Raw genomic sequence first — 23,304 nt, forward strand, 5'->3', positions numbered from 1 at the left:
GTTATGGATCTGCAGATAGAGTACTATTCATGAGGCATGTCAATTCTATAATAAAAGAAACAATAGTATTAATCTGAATACTCGTACGTGTTGTAAAGAAATTCAAATTAAAAAAATGTATTTACCGGAACACCGATTGGTCTCTGGAGAACATACGAGCATTCTAATACGATCATTATTAGAATAATTTGCTATGCGATTTTGACCTTCATGCTTCGAGAAATGTATGAAAAACAAAATCAGCATCGTTTGGGCTAGTAAAACATTAGGTTCCACTAATATTTTTCTGTTTTATGCTCCAGCCTTCAACAGGTTAAAATTCAAACCCGCTAAACTACTTATGTAGTTTGTCGGCAATAAAACACTAACCTCTTTGTCATACGATTAACTTTTGATATTTTAACCCGAAAGGGTGGCAATATACAGTTAACTAAATAAAAAGCATTCCAGAATAAATATACCTTATCGTTTTTTTTATTTATTCATTATCGAATGTGTCCATGTTAATCCCAGGTTCATGACAGGTCATGTCATAAATAAACCACTCACGGTCATATAATCAAAATAACAAAAAAGTGTGGATGAAACTAACATTGGATGCAATAACCTAGTTTTTCCCATTATTTTTACATAGGTAAGTATGTACATTATATGAATCCTATAATTTCTATACCCGCTATATCCGATTTTTTGACAAAATGATCTGAGTATGACATCTTGTTCACATTTTTGCGAGCAACAAGAGGAGCCTAAAATTGAGTTTCAAAACCCTCCTTATCATGACCAAAAACCATGTTAAAACTGCGAGTGAGAAACCAAATCCGCTATATCATACAGAAAGTCACTATCAAAACCCGCTATATCGGATTCAACGAATCACAAGCAGTTATTTTGCCAAAATACAATATGGCCGCCGCTCTGACGCCACGCTCGTGTGTCAAAATGATCTACGCGTGAGTTTCTAAACCCGCCATGTCGCCTCAGTTGACTTTCAAAATCACGAAGTGAGTATCAAAATCCGCTATATCCATTTTATTTATCGAAATTACTTAATTATTGCTAGACATATATAGAAAAATAAATGCTTTTCGAAATTTTATTACTCCAATTCATTATATAAAAAATTTTAATGCATTTACTTATGTACGCTAGAGATGTGACAGTTTTTTGCGGTTTTCTCCAAATCAATGAAAGTTGATATAGCGGGTATAGAAATTACACGACTCATATATTTTTAACACATAAAACAAATGTAAGCAATGGGAACCCAATAAGGCACTGTATTTTCCATAAAAATTATAGGCGTGTTACTCAAGGCGGAAATAAAACTTCATCTCCATAATAATCACAAAAAAGTCGATCGCAAAAACTGCCATTTCAATTTGGGAGGCGGGTATGGGTACTGCCGCTCCGGGAACCATTTATTGGATAACCAACACCTCTGACAGGTCATCCCAAGTGGTTTGCTACGTTTGGTGACTAGCAGGGGTTCATGGGGAGAGGTTCGTCTAGGACTTGGAGGCGGATGCGTCTGCATGGCGGGCTGGTTCGAGAATCGGGAGAGATTTTTTACCTCTCCAACGGATTATCTAGATCCATGGGAGGGATGCATTCAGTCCATCACCCTGGACAAATTGATCCCCAGATTCATACCCTTTTCCTTCACAGAATTTCCTTTAGACTTGTCACCATGGGCCTTGTACAGCCATTAAATGGCCACGAATTTTATGGTTGAGATTTTAAAACTTTTTATCCTGTGAATACAGATGGATATATGGCGCGTAATTTAAATGTATCTTCACAAAATCAGCTTTATTTCGATAATGCTGTTGTTCCATGGGCTAATTTATTAATTATAGTTATCACTTCCTTTCTCTCTGTCTAAAAGACTATTCTTATACCACAGTAATGTTGCATAATTATAATATTATGCTCTGTTTTTTTTATCATTTATCAATCTGTTAAAAATCATAAACGCACTTGCATATAATGGTACTTATGTGGATCAATGTGGATTGACTAGATGATCATTTGTGGAAAAGTGTGTGGAAGGGTTTAGTTTTTCCTATGGGGAAGATTTAACCCGGACATAAAATCGGAAAAGTAAAAATACTTACTATAAACAAATAAAAAGTTCTGATAATCCCTTTGGAGCACGTATTGGAACGAAGCGTGGTGGGATCCGCTAATGTCGTAAATAATATAACAACCTGTTCGGAATTTCTGAATGACTGTTAGGTTAATACCTCAACTTTTTCTCAATAAAGTTGATGTTCCGTAGTTAGGTCCCTTTATAATGTTGCCATCTAGCGTGGATTCACCTGATTGGTTAGTTTTCCGAGTTAACTGCCAACATCGCCCACATCACCTCCTGTCAACTGCCGACTCACCGGTCGATTTCGCTATTACTCAGTTTTTCTTCCCTTTTTTGCGACTTTTTGAAGATGCCGTCGGAAATGTGAAAGAGTTAAAATGTCAATAATCAGCAACACTCATAGAATATGCTGATGTATTAACCAGCGTTCAAGGTTTTATTACTTTTCATAATATTGTATTCCAAGAATGTTCTGTTCATATTTAGAATGCACTTTCAACTTTCATACGTAACACTGAGACAAAATCTCACTTCTTCTCGTATTTTAATCCTTTTGATTCAGAATCTCTTTTCTTCAAAGTATTTGGCATATTTAGAACAATATAAATACTTAACAATGTGTACTTGCTTTTCTACCGAATGTATGTTTATGTCATAGCTTGTGGAAGCTATTTGCGAATAAAGCGAAACTGTTATGTTTTAATCTTTGGTGAATTTAACAAACTTATATATTTATGGATAAATGTGATAATGTACCTACTCTTTATGTTTCCTGTTCAATAATATCATTGTTGACATAAAACTTTTGCTTATTATCTCCGACAGCAGCTCTGAAGCGATCACAGATTTAATTATTTTCGTGGTTACAAAATGTAATTTATATAAATAAAAATGTCAATGTTTTTTGTTCAAAATCTTAAATCTCCTCAAGTTCTTCACTGATTGCTTTGAAATTTTGACACAAAGTTGCATTCGAATATGCGTGTGTTTTATAGCGGGAATCAATTTACTGAAATCATTTTGCTAACTGAAACTATCACCAAAATTTTTTTGATCCTAGTTTTCCATGCGGTTGAATAATTATGTACATTTGCAAAAATGTTCATAATTTAATTTGAAACAAATAAGTGATTTTATCAATTTTTATTTGCGAACAAGGAGTGATCAGTCAACGTGATTTCATTGCTCTTCTCGGAACGAAATCAAATTCAAACAAATTGAAATCGCGTTTGCACGACTTAAAACGCAGCGTTAGGATAACGCAAAAGATACAAATTGACCCTTCAGTACAGAAATCTACTTCCACTAATATAATAGGACATTTTGCATACTATGAAAGTAGCTTACTATCAATTACTGAAAAATAAATGCGCGCTTGCCCCATTCTACTTCCTTACATTAATGTCACTTCCTTTAATTTTTCTTTATAGTAATCCAGAATGGCTGATAAATCAAAAAAGAATCCCTGGCATTCAAAAGCCAGGGACAAAACTGCCGCAAACTCAAAAAACAAAAGTGAAACGGTAGTCGCTGCTCCCAAAGACACAGAAACCAGGTTTAAGGAAGCCAGCGCCAAGATGCAGGCATCGGTGCAACGTCACATTCAGGAATATGAATCTTCCTCGGAAGAAGAAGACTTGGAAGATGGAAAGATTCTAGGTAAGACAATACTTAATCTGAATTTATAGCCTGGCAATACAGCATCCAACATATATATATAACGGTAATCACTTGGTCCTTATTTCAGATTCCGTTATGGTCAACTATAAAACCAGTAGCAAGGATGCAGATTTGGGCAGGACAAAAGAGTTCCTCGAACAATCTTTTCACTCTGGTGCAGTCATTTGTCTTGTATGCATAGCATCGGTCAAGAGAACACAAGCTGTAAGCAATCTTTTTTGTTTCTATTAAATTTTTAGATGGATTTTGCACAAAGTTTTGAGAAATTGCATTATGAATGTTTGCTTCACAGGAATATCTTATAACTTTATATCTAAACTGAATTAATATAGACACTTTTCCTTCAATTGTACTTAGTAAAGTTATTCCTTTATTTCAGATATGGAGTTGTGAGTCTTGTTACACGGCATTCCACTTGTTGTGTATACAGCGTTGGGCTAAAGACACAGTTTATCAACAAGCTCAAAACATGGAACCTAGCCCGGGAGAGTTACCCGTTCGTGATAAATCTTTCAAAAAACTTCAATGGTGCTGTCCTAAATGCAGATCTCCATACAGCGAGGTTTGTTATACGTCCTGTTGTCAGTAACCGAGCCACGCGCAACGTCAAATTGAGATTCTCTCAACTATTAGATATCGTCGGAGTACCGATTTGAAAAAGAACTAATTTAATATATTATAATTAATAATTTATTACATTTAAGATAAGATATTTATAATACCATGAAACCTTTCAACTCGCAGGCCCCAGGCAGACAATCAAATTTGCATATCTGTTCAAGAAAAACTTTCAATGTTTGTAAATGTCATCAACTTCACTCGGAGTTAAATAAAATTGACCTTTCTTTGGTCATAAACACACTTTCATCTAGGATGGTCCTGATGACTTTAGAATGGGGGGGGGGGAATATTATTATTCCATTTATTTGGATTTTATTGCAAAGCAGAAATAATCTGACAGAATATGCGAGAGCCTGAGGGGTTGCTTGACATGGCTTTTGCTGTACTTGATACTCCTACCAAATTTCTGCATTTGGAGGTGCCATAGTTCCACTGGCTGATGTGCTGACACTATGCATTTTTGAAAGACTTGAGTTGTAATATTTTTCTAGGCTGAGGTTCCCAACAAGTATCAATGCTTCTGTAAAAAGACATACGATCCGGTATTTCATCCATGGGCAGTTCCACATTCCTGCGGAGAAACCTGTAACAAACCATTACTGCAGAATTGTGGTCATCAGTGCCTACTACTGTGCCATCCAGGTAATTTTATTGAAATCAATTTATTTAAAACGCTAAAGAGGTTGCCCTGAGATCAGGACTGCCAAGCAAGGAATGAGCCGGCCTTGCTTTCTGAACGCTCATCTCCAAAAACTGACCTAAAAACTGCTTGTTTGCAGTTTTCACAACCGCTAAATCCAACATCCATTTAGTGTTGGCCGAAAAAAACCAAAGCTATAGATAATTCCATATCTAGAGGGATCCACACACCGTGTTAAAAAATCTTTTATCCACTCGAGTGATTGGCACGTTATGGCAAGTTTGCAAAACGTTTTGAGCGATCGCTTGCCATAATGTGCCAAATTTATAGAACCTAAAAATATGGGATAATCTATTAGCTTTAAACCGCAGTAAGCAGTGTTCATACGTTTCCATTCACTTCATTCATACCAATCACTGGAGTGGTTATGTAACAGGCAAGTCACTCAGATGCTTATTCTGCAATGGAGGGAGACAAATATATAATAACACACTTTAATCGGGAAGAGTAGTTCTACCCGTTCGGTCGATTGATGCTTAACGTCGGGAAGGGTAGTTCTACCTTCTGCGCCCGCCTCATTTCAATGGCAGAAAAGAAGAAATTATCCGATGTTTTTATATGAATATTATATACCAATCTCTTTGTAAAGGTCCCAACTATACGTACATAATTATCAAATTGTAATGCAAGTCTTTATTTAGTATTTATCTTGGAGTCTTTTGTGTACATCGATATTTCAACTAAAATGACCTATATTTTATGAAAACCTGACACTTAATAGGTATTGCTTTGAAGATCAACGAAATAAGTAATTTAGATAACATATTCTGTTATTCTAATAATTCAATTCTTGGAATGAGGGTTTTTATGACCATGAAACCCGAAACAAATCTCTCTATCTCTGTTCCGCACCCACTCAACTCCTAGGTGCGAGCGAGCGCAGAGTGTCTGACGCGTCTAACAAAAGCAGGTATCGGCAAACACAGTTAGGCGGACCAATAAATATTTACAAGTGCATGGCAGTTTTTAAAACGCAAATTGTCGTACGGTTGTGTTCTGAGGAGATAATATTTATATTAGCCTTTTCAAACCTTTCAAAATGGATTCTGAAAATTACGAAAGTGATGACGAAATCGTTGCAGATAATTTATCTGCCTGTTCTAGTAATTATTTGCCTGAATTCGATAGTGAAAGTGAAGAATCTAGTGAAAGTGAAGAAATTTCTTGTAGGAGAAGAATGTCAGTGATGCCATTACAGTTCAGTGATTCTGAAGAAAGTGATATGGAGGAAGAAGGAGAAGAGTGGTCTCGAATAGACAATCCGCCAAATATCGAATCATTTTTAGGTCATCCTGGTGTTTGCGTAACACCAGCTGATTCCAAAAGTATTATGCAAGTAGTAGAACTATTTATTGGAAATGATTTGTTTGAAATGATGGTAGAAGAAAGCAATCGTTACCATGCTCAAAATGAATCAAGATTCAAACAAACGAACAAATCCATCAAGTGGAAGCCTATAAATATTGCAGATATGAAAAAAATGTTAGGATTGATTCTGCTTATGGGTCAAGTGCAAAAAACTACGAGACAAGATTATTGGTCTTCAGACCAATGTATCGAGACGCCCATATTTTCAAAAACAATGAGCCGTGATCGTTTCAATCAAATTTGGAGATCTTGGCACTTTTCAAATAACCAAAACATTACCGATTCCAGCGACCGCCTTGAAAAAATTCGACCCGTTTTGACATATCTCATCCCAAAATTTAATTCTGTTTACAAGCCTCAAAGGGAGCTTTCTCTAGATGAAAGCATCATACCGTGGCGGGGAAGGCTAGCATTTAAAGTATACAATGCGTCAAAAATAATTAGATATGGTATTCTCGTGCGAATGGTTAGTGAAGCCCCTACGGGATACATTTGCAATTTAGAAATATACTGTGGGCAAGGAAAGCGACTAATAGATACAGTTGAAACATTGCTTAATCCATACCTAAATTTGTGGCATCATGTATATATGGACAATTACTATAATAGCGTTAAAACTAGTGAAGTTTTGTTGAAACATAAAATAAGAACGTGCGGAACAATGCGAATTAATCGAGGTTTTCCCGAATGCCTTAAAAACGTAAAGCTCAATCCAGGCCAAAGTATTTTCCGTCGAAAAAATGATGTGTTATTGCAAATTTGGAAATCTAAGAGGGACGTCAGAATGATTTCAACTATACATTCTTCGATCATACTTGAAAGCGGCAATATCGATTGGAAGACGAAACTACGAATCTGGAAACCACAGAGTATTATTGAGTATAACAAATATATGAAAGGAGTTGATCGTGCAGATCAGTATCTTTCGTATTACTCAATAATAAGAAGAACCAAAAAATGGACTAAGAGAGCTGTGATGTATTTATTGAATTGTGCTCTGTTTAATTCCTACAAAGTTTACAAGGCCTTGAATGCAACCAAAAGACTGACTTATAAACAATTTTTACTCAATGTTGCCAAATATTGGATAATGACCGAGATTTCTGAAACTGATGCAAATTTTGAGGAACCGAGACCATCCACATCACAATTACAAAGGAAAGTCTTGAAAAAAGATCCTCCAGGGAGATTATCAATGGACACAAAAAAACATAAAGCGATAAAAATTGTCACCGGCGGTAAAAAGAAATATCCCCAGAGACAATGTCGCGCGTGTTCTGCGCACAAAACGAAAGGTCTGACGAGTTATATGTGTCAATTTTGCGACGTCCCTCTTCATAGGGGGGAATGTTTCACTAAGTATCACACTGTATCCAAATATTAGATGAACAATTTTTAGACGTGAACTGAAACTGATTACATAAAAGTGGTTAGAAACTAAAACCTAATAGTGTATGGTGAAAAACAATAAACAATATTACGTGAGCAATACGAGAAGCATTCTACCGTAAGTGATTATTTTAAAGTTCATTTGAAAAAATAACCAATATTATTAGCACGTTCCGATGGTTTTGGTCCGCTGTACCGTGCGAGGAGCAATTGCACACGTGGTATTTCAATGGGTAATAATGTGTTACTCTGACGATACTAGAGAAGTCGCAATTGTTTTTGTTTTTATAATGATTTGGGCTTGGTGAAAATATAATAATTTGTAATTTTATAAAATTGAAACCTAGTTTATACTTAAAAAATTTAGCCCTAATGACTCAACAATGACTTTGTTTTCGATTTATTATGTTGCATTAGAAATAATACTTGGTTTTCGGCTAGAAATTTTATAGCTTGGGTATGCTGAATTAGTATGTAGAAAATTTTATTGAAATATTTCCATTATTTTCGAAGATATAGCGATTTAAAACAAATTAAACAAATTCGCGCGGGACCTTTATTTTCGCCCGTTTTCAGCGGTCAGCCGGCGAAAAAATAACCCGATCAAAGTGTGATAATATATGTAATTAAGCGTATCTATTTATACCTTTTCTAGGGCCATGTCCACCTTGCCCGAAGATGGTGAGTCTGCCCTGCGCCTGCGGGCAGTCCCAACCCAAGCCAGTTCGCTGCAGTGTTTCCAGTTGGTGCTGCACTCAAGTTTGCAACAAATCACTGGATTGTGGCCAACACAGGTGCAACCAAAAGTGCCACACGGGTGAATGTGATCCCTGCTCCAAATTCAAAGAGCAATATTGTCAGTGTAAAAGCCGTAAGGACAAGATTCCGTGCTCTCAGACAAGTTGGCAATGCACCAAGGTAAATATGAGTTTCTCGATTTGGGATTCGCAGTTACGGTTATTATGCATCGAGGAATTTGCATGCCATTGTAAAAATTTAATATATTTATTTTTTATCTCTAAATAGAATAAGAGTAGCTTAGTTATTCTAAACTACGCAACGGCATTTGATGGGGTTTTCACTATCATCTAGAGAATTTCATCCGGAAGGTTTATATATCGTCGCTCTAGTTTGTTTATGTCCAAACGACTAAATTGTGAATCGGGAGAAATATTGCTTAAAAGTTTTTTTTACAAAAAACTCATAAACAGCTCATTTTAAGCTTACTACAATGATTTAAAATGATACAAATTATTATTTTTAATTAAAAAAATTTCCAAATGTTTAAAATTATGCAGAGAACACGTTTTTAATATGGATGTAGGACAAAGTGTTGGATAAACACGCTCGGAATGTTGTTTAATTTTGGTGCACTTGAGACAAACTGCGTCTTGAAAACACATTAACCCTATCCCTGCGGGAGACGCACGCCTGCGACTCACTGTACATTAGGGTGGAGTGACGTTGTATGGGACTTTTTTTTTTAAAGATGCCAGTACTGTAATAGCAAAAAAAAGTTGCCTTTATATAACACCTCTTTCGTCTAAAAAAATCAACTCGATCGAAACATTCCTTTATTCAACAACCAGCACATTTATATTTAGAAAAAAATTGTATGAAAAAAGTCGCTGAAAACTCTGCCAAGCATTATAAACAAGCGATATTCATAGCAAAAATACAATTTTATTAGGGGTTTTATAGCTAATAAGGTGCATAACACATGTGAAAATAAAAATAAAATTACCATAGTTTCAAGGCGGGGTCTATTTTTGGTTTTTTGAAGAGGTTTATTGATTTTTTATTGTTTTTTTCGTGTTTTTGGGAAACATGTTTTTTTATTAAATAAAATACTTTAACAAAGAGAATTTTTTTAAACATTATCGAAGTTTTATAAAATTTATCGTGTTTTGAAATGAGATTTGGTGTGAAATTCGGGCATTATATGCCTAGATTTTATTGTCGCCCGAATGAATCCATCTCTTGCTTCAGACACAACTGTAGACAACGATGCCTGGGTAACTAATTTGATGCACCTCTCGACTGCTTGAGTGTGGCAGGGAAATCTGGGAAATTCAATACTGTCCTTTTCTTCACCAAAATTATTTATCATTTTGACTAGGTCGTCATTACTGATTTCGGATAGTATCGGTGGCGGTGTAACTTCGCATTCCTGCCAGTTGATAATATCGTAATATTTACTTGCTGAAAAGTTTATTGTTGGAATAATAAAGTCTCTAACAACAGATGGACTCGGACATCTATCTCGCGCCTTTAATATTCGTCTCAAACCCAATTCTCTTACAATAAGGTTGTCATCCATTATCATGGATAGTAGCAGATTTTCCGGGTGGCAAAAATAGGCGTTTCTTTGAATTACTGGATTAATTATATCTCGTAGATCGGTGCTCAAATATCGGGTGAGTTTTATTATAGTAAAAACATGTAATGCCCCATCTTTACACGACGGGTGCCTCTTTATCTCAAACCATGTCGGAGCATATGCTTTAACAACATATTCAGCAAGAATTTTTAGGTTCACTGAAGGGTTAGTTGTTCCTATATATAATCGAAGTATTGAGTTTGCTGTCGTCAACCAGCGTGAGTGACAAATACTACCTGGATGACGGTTTGCTAAATTTGGTGGGCAGTGACCTGTTGTAACTGCAAAACATATTTCGTACAAGTATTTTTGGTCCGTGCTCAAATTTTTCAATTCCTCTGCGTTGAGTTTGTGTATCTCAAAGTGTATTGGTGAATAATTTATAACGGTGTTTTTAGAGCTGCTTGAAAGAAGTTTTCCAATAGGTCCTGAAAACCCTTTAGGTCCTGTTGTAGCACCATCTAAGTGTTGAAACAAGTGGCGAAGGGGAAGTTCGTTTGCATGTAGCTGACAGATAAACCATTGTAACGGATGACCTAATTCCAATTCCATAAATCTAATAGTTCCATTTTTTTGCCTGTATTGACAGCAGTCCCATCACATCCAATCGCTGATTAATCATTCAAATTAAAACCGTTCATTTTTAAATGGTGTAACATGCTCTTTGCGATGTTTTTGCCAGTTCCTGATGATGGTGTAACATGTCCAACATATTGAGACCCCGGCTCAGATAAAATGGAATAATGTTCTTCTGAAATCGTTCTCCGATGATATCTATCCCCTATTTTTTCCTGAGACAGTGTTTTATCCTTCCTTCCATCGAAATATAGACCTCGAATATTTGATGACTCCGACGTTTTACTTGACATGTTTTTATTAAAGAAGTGCGACACGTTTGTCTAGCTCGTCTGAGTTTGCTCCTATCAATCACCATTTTAGAGTCGTCTTCGGTTACTATGCCAAAATCTTGTAATGTAGCACTTGCAACAGCTGATGCTGACCTGTCTGACAAACCATACTGATCGCAGATTCTGGCCAAAGTGGGGAGTTTTAATATCATACGGGAATTTTCTGGAGGTTGCGAAGAATGTGAAGAAAATGATTGGTTTTCATCAAAAAATGGTTGACGTGGTTTTGTCGCTGATGCTGTAGATGAGCTGACCATCGAAGCAAGTTCAGATAAACGAGCTTGCATCCTCATTTTCCGATGTAATTTTTTTGTTGTGTCGGTGTCTATTGCTCCCAGTATCATATTTCTCGAGGATCTTTGGTCTTGAAGGAATGCTTGTTCTTTGGTGGGTACCTTGCGCGTCTTTTCGCAGGAACAAATATTCAGATTGTTACATTTGCATGAAGCAATATCGAAAAGTTTATTCATTTTGATTTCATAAGAATTTAACTTAACATAATAATGCACACTTTTTTTGGCCAATTTTTAAGTTTTAAGTATTCGTTATAATGATCTTGGATCAGTTTCATCACTCGATTGTGTGAAACAATGGGAATAGAAGCGCGCTTCCAAATTCCTTCAACAATTGCAGATATAACACTTTTTATTTCGAATACTGACGGTTTTTTTTGTAGAGTTAAGATTACGCTCATATCGTAAGAAAAAATAATGTTTAATCACTTCTGAGACAGTAGGTAACATTTGAGAGTTCATTTCAGTTGGTGCCCCGAATATTGGACATAAAATTTTGCTTCTCGTGTAATTTGCATTCATTTTCACAACAATTATATGTGTTAAAATTTAATTTTGATTTAAAATTTAGATTTAAAATTTAATTGAAATTTGATTCTAACACGTCTACGGTCAGCGGTAGCCGAAACGAAACTAGATGCATGTCGCATCTAGTTTCTGCGACGAAACAATAGGAGCGAAATTATCCCCCCCACCTCCACAGCGCTCACAAACTCACTAGTTTAACAGCAATTTATGCAGTGTTTTTTTTTATAAAACATGTAATGTTCAATAAGGTAAATGCAATTGAAAGTAATGGATATTATTTTATATTTTTGAGACTGTACTCAGATTTTGGGAAAAATAGGCTAAATTTACGTTTTTTACGTTATGAAATCGCTAGGTTGTTGAATGAAGACATAAGTTTAGATTTTTTTAAGTATTTTTACGTGAATATGAATGACATGAAGCATCTTTTGGCAGCTATTACAATACCGAGATTTGATTTTTGCAATGTCGCTCCATGCTACTGTACATGCCCTGTACGCGGGAGGCAAATCTGTGCGACGCAAAGTTTCTTCGGCGTTATGGGTATGAAACATGCTTGAGCACGGTAAAACTTATACTCCTAAAAAATCTCACTTCTTTACACTACTGACATCTTACGATATTTATCCATAATACGTATCCTAATCATCGATACAAAGATTTGAAGGGATCTTCCAACTCAGAGCGAAAAATGAATCAGTTTGAATTCTTCCCGCGTCTTTACACACGTTATTGCGCAGGCGCATTTTATAAGATTCTCAAACAGAGACGCTCGCCGTGTAGATTACATTGTTTTATCGAATTATTGTTTGCTTTTTCGTGGATATGAACTATTTTAATTACAGTGTACATTCATCTGATTTATCATATTTTAAAATAAGTTCAGTTACATACATTCATTCAAACTATTGAAGCAATATAAAATTCGTCAGTGTTAGATTATTTTCAAATAAAGATACATGGTTAAAACTTTTTTTTAGTGAAAAATCAAGTGTAAAGTAAAGTACAAGTTTGACTTTTTATCAATTTTTGAAAGTATTTTTATTGCCAAAATACAAAATGTCGGGTCGTGGTCTTAATGACGAAGAAATATTTGGTGCTACTTTAGAAATAGATTCAGATTTTGAAATTAGTGACAGTGACGTCGATAATAATTGCGAAGCTGCTGAAATACATGAAAGCCATGATTCTGAACCCGAAATGAACATTGAAGAAGGAGAAGAAGTGGTTGAAAATCTGTGGACTGCCGGCCCTTTCGTACCCATTATTTATGAATTCGACGATTTCGCATCAGGTATCAATCCAGATACCAGGTTAACTGAAGACACGCCCGAACTTATGTTTTTTGAACATTTTTTGAATACAGAAATTATGACAAAAATTGTTGATGAAACAAATCAATTTTATCAATATAAAATTAGGACGATGGATTTTACAGCAAAATCGAGAGTTACAAAATGGGTTGATACAACAGTCTCAGAAATGTACTGTGTTTTTATTGCGTTAACATTTGCCATGACTAGGAACAAACACTTAACTATCGAGCAGTGGCGGCTCGTGACTTTTGGGTTACTAGAGTGCTAATATTACTAAAAATGGCTTAATTGATGTTGTTATAGCTGAAAACGATTTTTTTTTTTTTTAGAAAAATTGATTTTTTGTATGAAGATTTTCAGGAATTCCGTGCGGCGCACGGCTATACTGAAATTTCCTGAAAATCTTCATACAAAAAATCGATTTTCGAAAAAAAAAAAAAAAATCATTTTCAGCTATAACAGCATCAGAAATGCCATTTTTTATAATATTAGCACTCTATTACACCCAAAAGTCACGAGCCGCCACTGCTATCGAGGAACATTGGAGTACGAACCCCATAATCTTTTCACCAATATTTGCAAAGACAATGCCCGTTATCAGATAATATTACAGATGCTCCACTTTAGTGATAGTAATATTCAAACGCTTACTGATAGACTGCATAAAATACGTGTTCTTGTTGACCACACACGAAAGATTTTTAAATCAACTATGATGCACCATGAAAATCTATGTATTGACGAAAGCATCATCGTTTTCAAAGGCCGTCTATTATTCAAGCAATACATTCCATCTAAACGTCACCGATTTGGAATAAAAATGTTTGTGATGTGTGACGTCATGACGGGTTTCATTCTCGATTTTATAATTTATGTTGGTTCTGATACAGAAAAAAATGATACTCAAGGTATTGGTATTTCGGGAGGCGTTGTAACCACCCTTTTGTCAGATTATTTCGGAAAGGGTCATAATTTGTGGTGCAGGGTGGCCACAGACCTGGAAAACCGGGAATTATCAGGGAATTTTACCGAACCGGGAATTATCAGGGAAATGTCAGGGAATTTTAAAATATTCTTAAAATATCAGGGAATTCCAAAAATAAAACGAAATTCGTTATTTACGATTTGTGAAGTCCCAAAATTGTGTTTTATTACTTTTACTTGCGGCGTGTGTAACAAAAGATATGCCGACAAAGACAAACTAGATAAGTAGGTATTTTTTTATTATTATTTTCGTAAATAGCCCTTGCAACACAATCATGTCGTAAACCACCCGCCTTGGTTTTTCCCCTATACTATGTAGGTGCGAAATCTGTAAAGAAAAAGCTAGCAAAGTTACAACAAAGTGTCAAAAGGGTCGGACACCCAGTACGGTCGTAATAAAATTTAAAGATCATCATTATCAACATTTTTACAAAGTGTCAATACAGTAGAACCTCGTTAATTCGAAATCCACGGGACATCAAAAATCAAATTTCGAATTAACGAATTCCCACGTAATTCGAATTTTTATGAAAAAAAAAAAAAAATACGCCGAAAATCGATTTTCTCGGCCGCCTCTTCAAATCCGGGTGGTATTTTAGTTGTAAATTCGTATTAATACCAATTATTTCTTTATTTTCGCGGCCGATTACCGTAACGGCGGGCCCTTTAAATTCAGATATTCGCAATAAATTCGTAAAAATGCTATATATTTACGCGTAAATCGAGATTCCGCTGCCGATTTCGGTCTCGGCCTACCCTTTAAATTGAGATATTCGTAAAAATACGATATATTTCCGCGTTAAACGAGAATTCGCGGCCGTATTCCGTCGCGGCCGGCTCTTAAAATATAGATTCGAAAAAAATTCCCAAAAATACGATATATTTCCGTGTAAATCGAGAATGCGCGGCCGACCCTTTAAATTAAGATGTAAATTCGTAAAAATATGAAATATTTCCGCGTAAATCGAATTTTATCGGCAGTTTTTCTTCGCGGCCGGCCTTTTAAGTTAAGATATTTGAAGTAAATTCGTAAAAATATGTCATATTTTGGCGTGAATCGAAATTTTTCGGCCGATTTCCGTCGCGCCGTATTTTTTAACTCGGATATTCTAAGTAAAGTTAGTAAAAATACGATATTTCCGCGTAAATTGAAATTTCGCGTCCGATTTCCGTCGCGGCGGGCCCTTTAAAATTCAGATATTCGAAATAAATTTGAAAAAATACAACATTCCAGTGTAAATCGATTCAGATTTACAAAATAATAATACTAAATAGGACGATGTATAACCACGTAAAAATACATTTTTCGGCGTTTTACCGCCACGGCTGACTTTTAGATTCAGATTTACGAAATATTATGATTTATTTTCGCAAAAATCATTTTTTTTCGAATTTCACGAACAAATTTTCGTGCGCGGACACAAATAAATTTCGAATTACGAATTAATGAATTTCGAATTAAAAAAAAAAATTGTATGAAAAAAAATTTCTGCGGATATTTTTTTGGCGAAAATTTCGAATTACGCGTTTTTTCGAATTATCGGGTTTCTACTGTACTTACTTTTGTTTATTTGTCTATTTTTGTCTGGTCTTTTCATTTGTACACAAATTGTCTTCAGGCGAAATATCATAAATTTGTAATAAGTGTATTTTGTTTTGAATAGATCATTGTGGTGCAAGGAAATAATAAATGCTTTAGATGACGGAATTCCCTTTATTTATGTATCTGTTCTAATTTTCTGGCGTAGATGAAAATCGTGTTTCAAAAATAAAATTTTGAACGATATGTCCTTATACCAAATAAAACATATCAGGGAAAAATATAGAAACTGCCCTGGAAAACCTGGAATTATCAGGGAATTTTGAAATCCGTTTTTTGTGGCCACCCTGTGGTGCGATAACTGGTACACCAAATTTATTTAAATATTTACACGAAAAAAAAACTAATGCTTGTGGCACTGTTCGGAAAAACAGGAAAGGCATGGCACCTTTTGTTAAATTGAAGAAAGGGGAAATCCAATCAAAGCACCAATCACCGTTGTTAGCTTTGAAATGGCACGATAGGCGTGAAATTCACATGCTGACCACTCTTCACGATGGTTCTGTTGGTAAATTTAAATTTTTTTTTGTTTTGTAAATTTAAGTGTAGTTATTTTTTATTATATGAACCTTTTTAAGTGTGTCAATATTTCATGTATCCAGTCAAACGCGACATCGCACCCATAAATCAACCACTTACATCGCACCACAGTTGAAGAACTCTACTCCAGTATGTTTATAACCATGTGTATCGTTATCCTTGAAATATTAACATGGCCGCCCGGGTATACCGTATCAGTCACATTACGAATATATACTTCGAATTTTTATCAAGTCCCATTGATGTTTGGATTGTTTATTTATACTTGAAAAGATAATTCAAGACATAAGCGACGTATTTTTTAAAACAAATTTTAAAATCCATGCGTGATTATTGTTTAAAGTCATAAATTAGATTGATGATAAATAGCCCCACGTGTGAACGAAGTGATACAAATTTATGACGCATATAAAAGGTTAAGAATTTTTTTTTTTTTCACTTGTGTCGTATAAATAAATACTTTTTGAGAACACTGCATACTTAACTCAATTACGCCAAAAATGGTCTGTTGGACAAAAACGAACTAGAGCGACTATATATGTAATATGTACATGCATATTATATTTATAGAAAGTAGAGAAAAGAGATAAAGCTCTTTATGGCGAGGGAATTCAAACTCAAATTATAAAATAATATAAGTAAGTTTTTAAATATTGTAAATTGCAATAACTTCCTTGTTACAGGTCTGTGGTAAACGATTGACTTGTGGCTACCATACATGTGAGCAAGTTTGCCACACAATAACCTGCGGCCAATGTCCCTTCACCGGTTTCCAGAAGTGTCCATGCGGTGCGGTGCAGAAGGAGGTCACCTGTCCCACGGATGTGTCCTCCTGTGGTGGAAGTTGTAATAAAGTGTTGCCATGTGGGAAGCACATCTGCCCACACAAATGCCACAAGGATAAATGCCCACAGGTAATTTTGATAGATTAAAATAGAGAAAAACAAGAAACTGAGTTGTCGAGAGTTTTTGGACGACCTTGATTATAAGAAGTTATTTTTTAAGAAGTGAACCACGAATTGCAAATGCTTCATAATTTAAAAATCAAAAAGTCCCTTCTGTGACTTGAACCCAAGACCTTCGCCTTGCCGGGTGCTGCTGTACCAAAAGCGCTAATGTGACCCTATTTCCTTCTGTAATATTTAACTAAATTATCTTCATTTTTCTTACCGCACATTTTTATTGGCTGCTATCTTTAAGTTTGATTGCAAGATTCAACTCAAACTAGATAGTATCTCGGATAAATATATTGTATTTTATTATAATCTGTGACATCAATTATTCCAAAAATAATAATTTGTCATTTCCTGTTCAATGATGTTGATATAAATTTTGGAGCGTGACAGCATTAAAAATGTTTGTAACCAACCCTTAATAATGCATGTTTCTAACAATTTCAGTGTTTGGAGCTCGTGGACAAAAAGTGCCGTTGCGAAATGCACACGAAACAGCTGCCGTGCAGTAAGCAATACCTCTGCGAGACCAAATGCAAGAATGTGAAAGAGTGCGGCCGCCACCCGTGCAACAAGAAGTGCTGCAACGGAGACTGTCTGCCGTGCGATAAGGTCTGCGGCAGAAGTCTGCAGTGCGGCAAACACAAGTGCATTTCTATCTGCCACCGCGGCCCTTGCTACCCGTGCCCGCAACTGGCCAAGGTGCCTTGCCGCTGCGGTCGCACTTTCTATTCGGTACCTTGTGGAAGGCAGAAAAAGGCCAAACCACCAAAATGCTCACATAACTGCCGGTATGTATGTCATGGCACTGTATACAGTAGAACCCCGATAATTCTAAAAACAAGTAATTCGAAATTTTCATTGAAAAAAAAAATTCTTCCACAAATTTTTTTACTTCTAAATTCGTTAATTCGTAATTCAAAAATTTTTGTTTGTGTAATAAATTCGATATTTGCTAAAATATACATAATTTGTAAATTTGAATCTAACAAAGTCGTTAAAATGCAATAAAATGACATTTAACGAGGTTATACACCATCCTGATTCGTATTATTATTTTGTAAATCTGAATCAATTTAATTCGATTTTAATCGAATGTCGTATTTTTTCGAATTTACTCCAAGAACCTACCAGAATTTGAAAGAGGGACCGAGAAACTCATTTTTTTTTTCTTTCTTAATATTGCATAAGAATTCATTAATTCGAAAGCAATTTTTGTTGTCCTATGGATTTCAAATTAACGGGGTTCTACTGTAGTTGCTTGCGATACTTTTGCTAGATTTACACAACTTAAAAAATGTATTGTACCTGAATGGATGTTTTGTTATTAAAAAAAATACTAACACTTACGTCATTCTAAATCACGACATAACTGAGCCATTATGAAGTGCTTTAATAAGTGGAATTTTTTTAGGATAGCAACACCGTGCAGTCATGTTAAAGAAAATACGCACAAGTGCCACTTTGGTGCCTGCCCCCAGTGCAAGGAGAAGTGTGGAAAGCTCCTTTATTGCGGGCACTCCTGTGTCGCCGTGTGTCACAGCTGTGTGCCCGTTGTGTTGTCCACTGTTAAAGCTGATACTCCTTGTGAACTTCAACAGCCAAAGGTGTGTGCAAACGTACAATGTATAAAACTATAAACACAAATTGTTAAATATCAAATTATCGCTATTAGGAACTTTACCATATATATTACCCGCGATGCTTCGCTATTGCTAATGTCTTTGTTCAGGCGTTTCTGACTTCTTCCGCCATTCGCTACTGTATACCATAATGTTACTGTTAAAAAACTACATTACATGGACTTTAATTCCAGTGCCTCCTTAAGTATTCCTCGGGCGTCTCCGACTTATTCTACGTTTTAAACTACTCTCTAAACACTCCTTCAACTAACAAGAACAACCTTTGAAATTTTCAGCAATATCGGTCGATTACTTTTAAAGTTTTGCGAGCACATATAATTTTTATATATTAAGATTATTGTGTAACACTAAATAGAAGCAAGATGGACGTTGTTGTTTAAGGCAATGCCATACGTAGTAATGCAAAATCATGTGTTTTTGGTTTGAAAATTTGGTCGCCTAGAAATGTTTCAGATGCTTTCATTAAATACTGCGAGTAGAATACATCTTGGCCTTTGAAATAATCGTTTATTTTTTATATAGGCCTATGAAAACTGCTTTAAAGTTCAAAATCTCCTACTTACGAACCCATTTTCGGTTATGATTTTATTGTATAATGTGGCAAATTAGGTTATTTATAAAATGATCGGAAAAAAATTAAATATTTATGCCTGAACATCCACAAAATAAAATAAAAGGCACGTTTTGGGCATGTTTTTTTCTTGCATAAATCAAAACAGGCGGATGGTGTTAAGCGGGAATTTAAACCTTATCGCCATCTATGTAAGGGTTGTTATGGACAGCGGCTTAATTTAAAATATTACACGACTTAGTGCATCGCCTTAAGTATGTATAGTTGTTTTTCAGGTGGAGGTCCGAGCTTTGCCATGCCCACCTTGCAAAAAGCCAGTGCAACGGAACTGCCTGGGTGACCACGAGATTACTGAGTGGCCGTGTCACTTGGCGCGTGTGTCTTCATGTGGAAGGAAGTGTGGTCGCCCATTAGCCTGCACAAACCACAAGTGTTCCAAAGAGTGCCACCCGGTCGCCGATGGACAGTCTGCGCAGGTATATAACTCTTCTGAATTAATAGCGTTATAACCCTTGGAGAGTTTTGGCCGCCGGTTTCTCGCTGGAGTGCTGCACTTTCTGCCGGGTCCTCTCATCTGGCATTCTTTCCTTATGGTTAGTCCACCGCAGTCTTATCTATCTCAGGATCTACCCACTCGAGCGATTATTTGTAAATATTTACATTAACCATATTATTTAATTAATATCTTTCCTCAAAATATTAATATCGAAATATATGAACTTCTTATTACGGTTTAAAGCCAATGAATTCACCTAGATTTCTCCATTTATCCCATATTTTTAGGTTCTATAAATTAGGTACATTATTACAAACTTGCTAAAAATCGCTCTAGTGGCTACTCAAGTAGATTCTCGAATTTCTCCTTTGCGTTAAGTACGTTTCAATCTCTGTATTGAACATCTTTAACTTACGTATTTCCGCAGCTTGCAACAGACTGCGAGAAATGCGACGATCAGTGCAAGCTGTCACGTCCATCTGGCTGCACACACCCGTGCAAGAAGCGTTGCCATGCCGCGCCCTGCGAGCCGTGCCAGCAATTTCTGAAGCGCAGCTGTCACTGCGGCCTTACAGAGCTGTTCCTGCAGTGCAACCTTTTCACTGCCACCGATGAGGCGCAGAAGGAGAAGAGTTTGTCGTGCCAACAGCAGTGCATCCGCCTTGTGAGTTTTAAATAATATAAACCATAAAATATTAGGCACAAATATATTGCATAACTTTTATTTTGTTAAAATTTCAATTGTTTATACTAATAATTCGTGGTGGAATTCCATTATAATTGTGTATATTGAAACAATTTTAAACTATTTTTATTTTTCGACTCACCTAACACAAAACCTGACTTGTCGGCTGGAAAGGGCATTTAAACGCACTTAATTATTGCTAAAGAAATTAATAGTTTTAAAAAGAATTGTGGATTGTATTTCATGTATTGTATTGGATGGGAGATAATAAATTACTTCGAAAACGACAGATACGCAATCGAAATTGACGAATCCAGCTGGTGTTTGTTTAAAATTACTGGGGGATATTTAATTTTCTGAATTTAAGGTTAAAAAATAAATAAAATCAAAAATTTAATTTTAAATCACTAATCTATCCTCATAATACACAATATTATTGATGATAATATATCACAGCAGTTCCAGCCGGCAAACTAAGTTAAATGGATCATTTTTTTTCTATTTCAGCTGGACTGCGGACACAGGTGTCGGTCTACTTGCCATTCTGGAGATTGTCCAATTGAAGAAGTATGCACGCGGAAATCAAGAGTATACTGCCCTTGTCGCAGAATCAAGAAAGACGTACCTTGTCATTTGGTAAGTAGTCATTTCATGCACAGAACCTTTTCATTCATTACCTGAGTAAAGTTCAATCTTACCTAATGATTTTCATGTTTTAAAGGTACAAGATAACGCGCTTTTGTGCGACGAAGCTTGCGAACTAAAGAAAGCTGAAGACTCTCAAGTACGACAAGAAGAAGAAAGCAAACGATTGCTCGAAGAACAAATTAAGAATAATCGTGAAATCGCCGAATTTGAGAAGAAATTTGGTAAAAAGAAATACAAGCAGCGCAAAACAGTCCAGAGTGAAGAAGATGTCTCTTTTTGGGCTAAACACCGCATCTTCGTTGTGTCGGGGACATTCATTTTGGTTTCCATTTTATTGTATGTCTTGTTGAAATAGATGACCCAAGGCTGTTTCAAGCAAACCAGACTTTGACAATCAGAAACTCTTTTTAAATGTGATAAAAAGAGTCCTGACTGTACGGACTCTGGCATCCCCGATTAGGGTATTTTGTGAGACTGAAGGAAGTGGAGAAGAGAAAGAGATCCAGTCACCAAATATGGATAAAGCCATTTAAAGCAACTTTTCGATTCTGAATGGTTGTCTTTCACCAGACATAACTTTTTTTTAAATACAAAAGATCACTTTTGTTTTCGATAATGAATGAGTGATTTCTTCCCGATATCCGATCAAGCTGAAACTCTGCAAATAGACTTGTTGGCGATAGCAATGCATTCTATCAACCTTTTCTCTGAAACCTGACGAAATTACAGCAGTTAATATATGCAATAAATGTCAGTCCTACACGATCGGCATCTGGCAAGGTCGGTAACGCAGTTGACTGTGGTACCTGGGAATAAAAGTTCAATTCTCAGTCAAATCAAAAAAAAATAATAATTTTAAAAGACATTCGACAATAGATCTATTTTAGTAAAAAAGCTTTGTTTAAATGGGTTTGCTCATTTCTTTTCAATGCTTCCTTTGCAAGTCGACATCTAGAGTGTTCTTCAAGCCTCATGGCTTGGCCTATTTCAGCATGTCGCTCGCCATACATTCCCGATGGTAGTGTACGCGAGAAGTATGATATGCTGAAATAGGCTAAGCCATGATGCGTATAGTGCAATGTCGTCAGTGGAGGTGTATGATTCGCCCGCTATGTGCCTAGTCGCCAGCAGTAGGATGCTGGCCTTTTGGTTATGCAAAACTGCTCCTCGATTGTGGCAGGGACAATAATTAAATTTTTGCATATTTTTCACCTCTTTTAGTAATTAATAATTTAGTCATAATATTGCAAAAGACAAATGGTATGGGTGCACAAATTATTGCAACAAAGCAAGTGTTTTTTTGTTGTAGATTTTCTTTAAAATGACTAAATAAAGTATAAGATTTCAAAGCACAGATGTCATTGTCCTCGCCGTGCTTATTACCAAATAATTTTGACAGTGATTGATAGTTATGTTGATTCACTTAGATAATATTATATGTGTATTAAATGTTATTTTGTCTATGGTTAGCACGAAATTAATTTATTATTAATATTAATAATTTACTGTATTATATAATACAGTTGTTTGCAAAATATTCATACATTCCTTACTGCACTGCGAAAAAGTACTTTTGATTTTTGACTTACCTAGTAACCATGTATTCGTAATCTTTGTGCTCGGTTAACAATAAACATAGTAATCAATTTTGGAGTATCATTATATGAATAATCCCGAACCTTATACTAACAGCGGTACAGCCTACAACCACAATATAAAAATGGTGCAGTCGAAAAGCCGATAAAAACCAGCAATCTTAAAGTGTGAATTTTGAAAATCTTAAAGAATTGCGACAAAATTGTAACAATATTTTCGAGGCGGTATCATCGAAAAAAATACAATCAAGAAAGTTTGTTGGAAGCTCAATAAAGGAAAAGGTGTTTGTTTTTAGGTAGTAACCTGAAAG

General features: G+C 35.7%; 1 protein-coding gene across 1 annotated transcript; it reads left to right on the forward strand.

Annotated features, from left to right (window-relative positions):
* Positions 1-2,374: 2,374 nt before the first annotated feature.
* Positions 2,375-23,014, forward strand: LOC149412548 (NF-X1-type zinc finger protein NFXL1). Its single transcript, XM_089646137.1, has 13 exons — positions 2,375-2,528; positions 3,526-3,754; positions 3,843-3,979; positions 4,155-4,337; positions 4,888-5,038; positions 8,509-8,771; positions 17,086-17,316; positions 17,803-18,146; positions 18,770-18,962; positions 19,845-20,045; positions 20,493-20,729; positions 21,258-21,386; positions 21,472-23,014. Exons 2-13 carry the CDS (start codon positions 3,535-3,537, stop codon positions 21,751-21,753), a joined length of 2,571 nt encoding a protein of 856 aa, XP_089502263.1. The 5' UTR covers positions 2,375-2,528; positions 3,526-3,534; the 3' UTR covers positions 21,754-23,014.
* Positions 23,015-23,304: the final 290 nt, after the last annotated feature.

Source organism: Hesperophylax consimilis, chromosome 23 (genome assembly GCF_061612785.1).
Source record: "Hesperophylax consimilis isolate HC1 chromosome 23, BYU_Hcon_1.0, whole genome shotgun sequence".
In the NCBI taxonomy this organism is placed as follows: domain Eukaryota; kingdom Metazoa; phylum Arthropoda; class Insecta; order Trichoptera; family Limnephilidae; genus Hesperophylax; species Hesperophylax consimilis.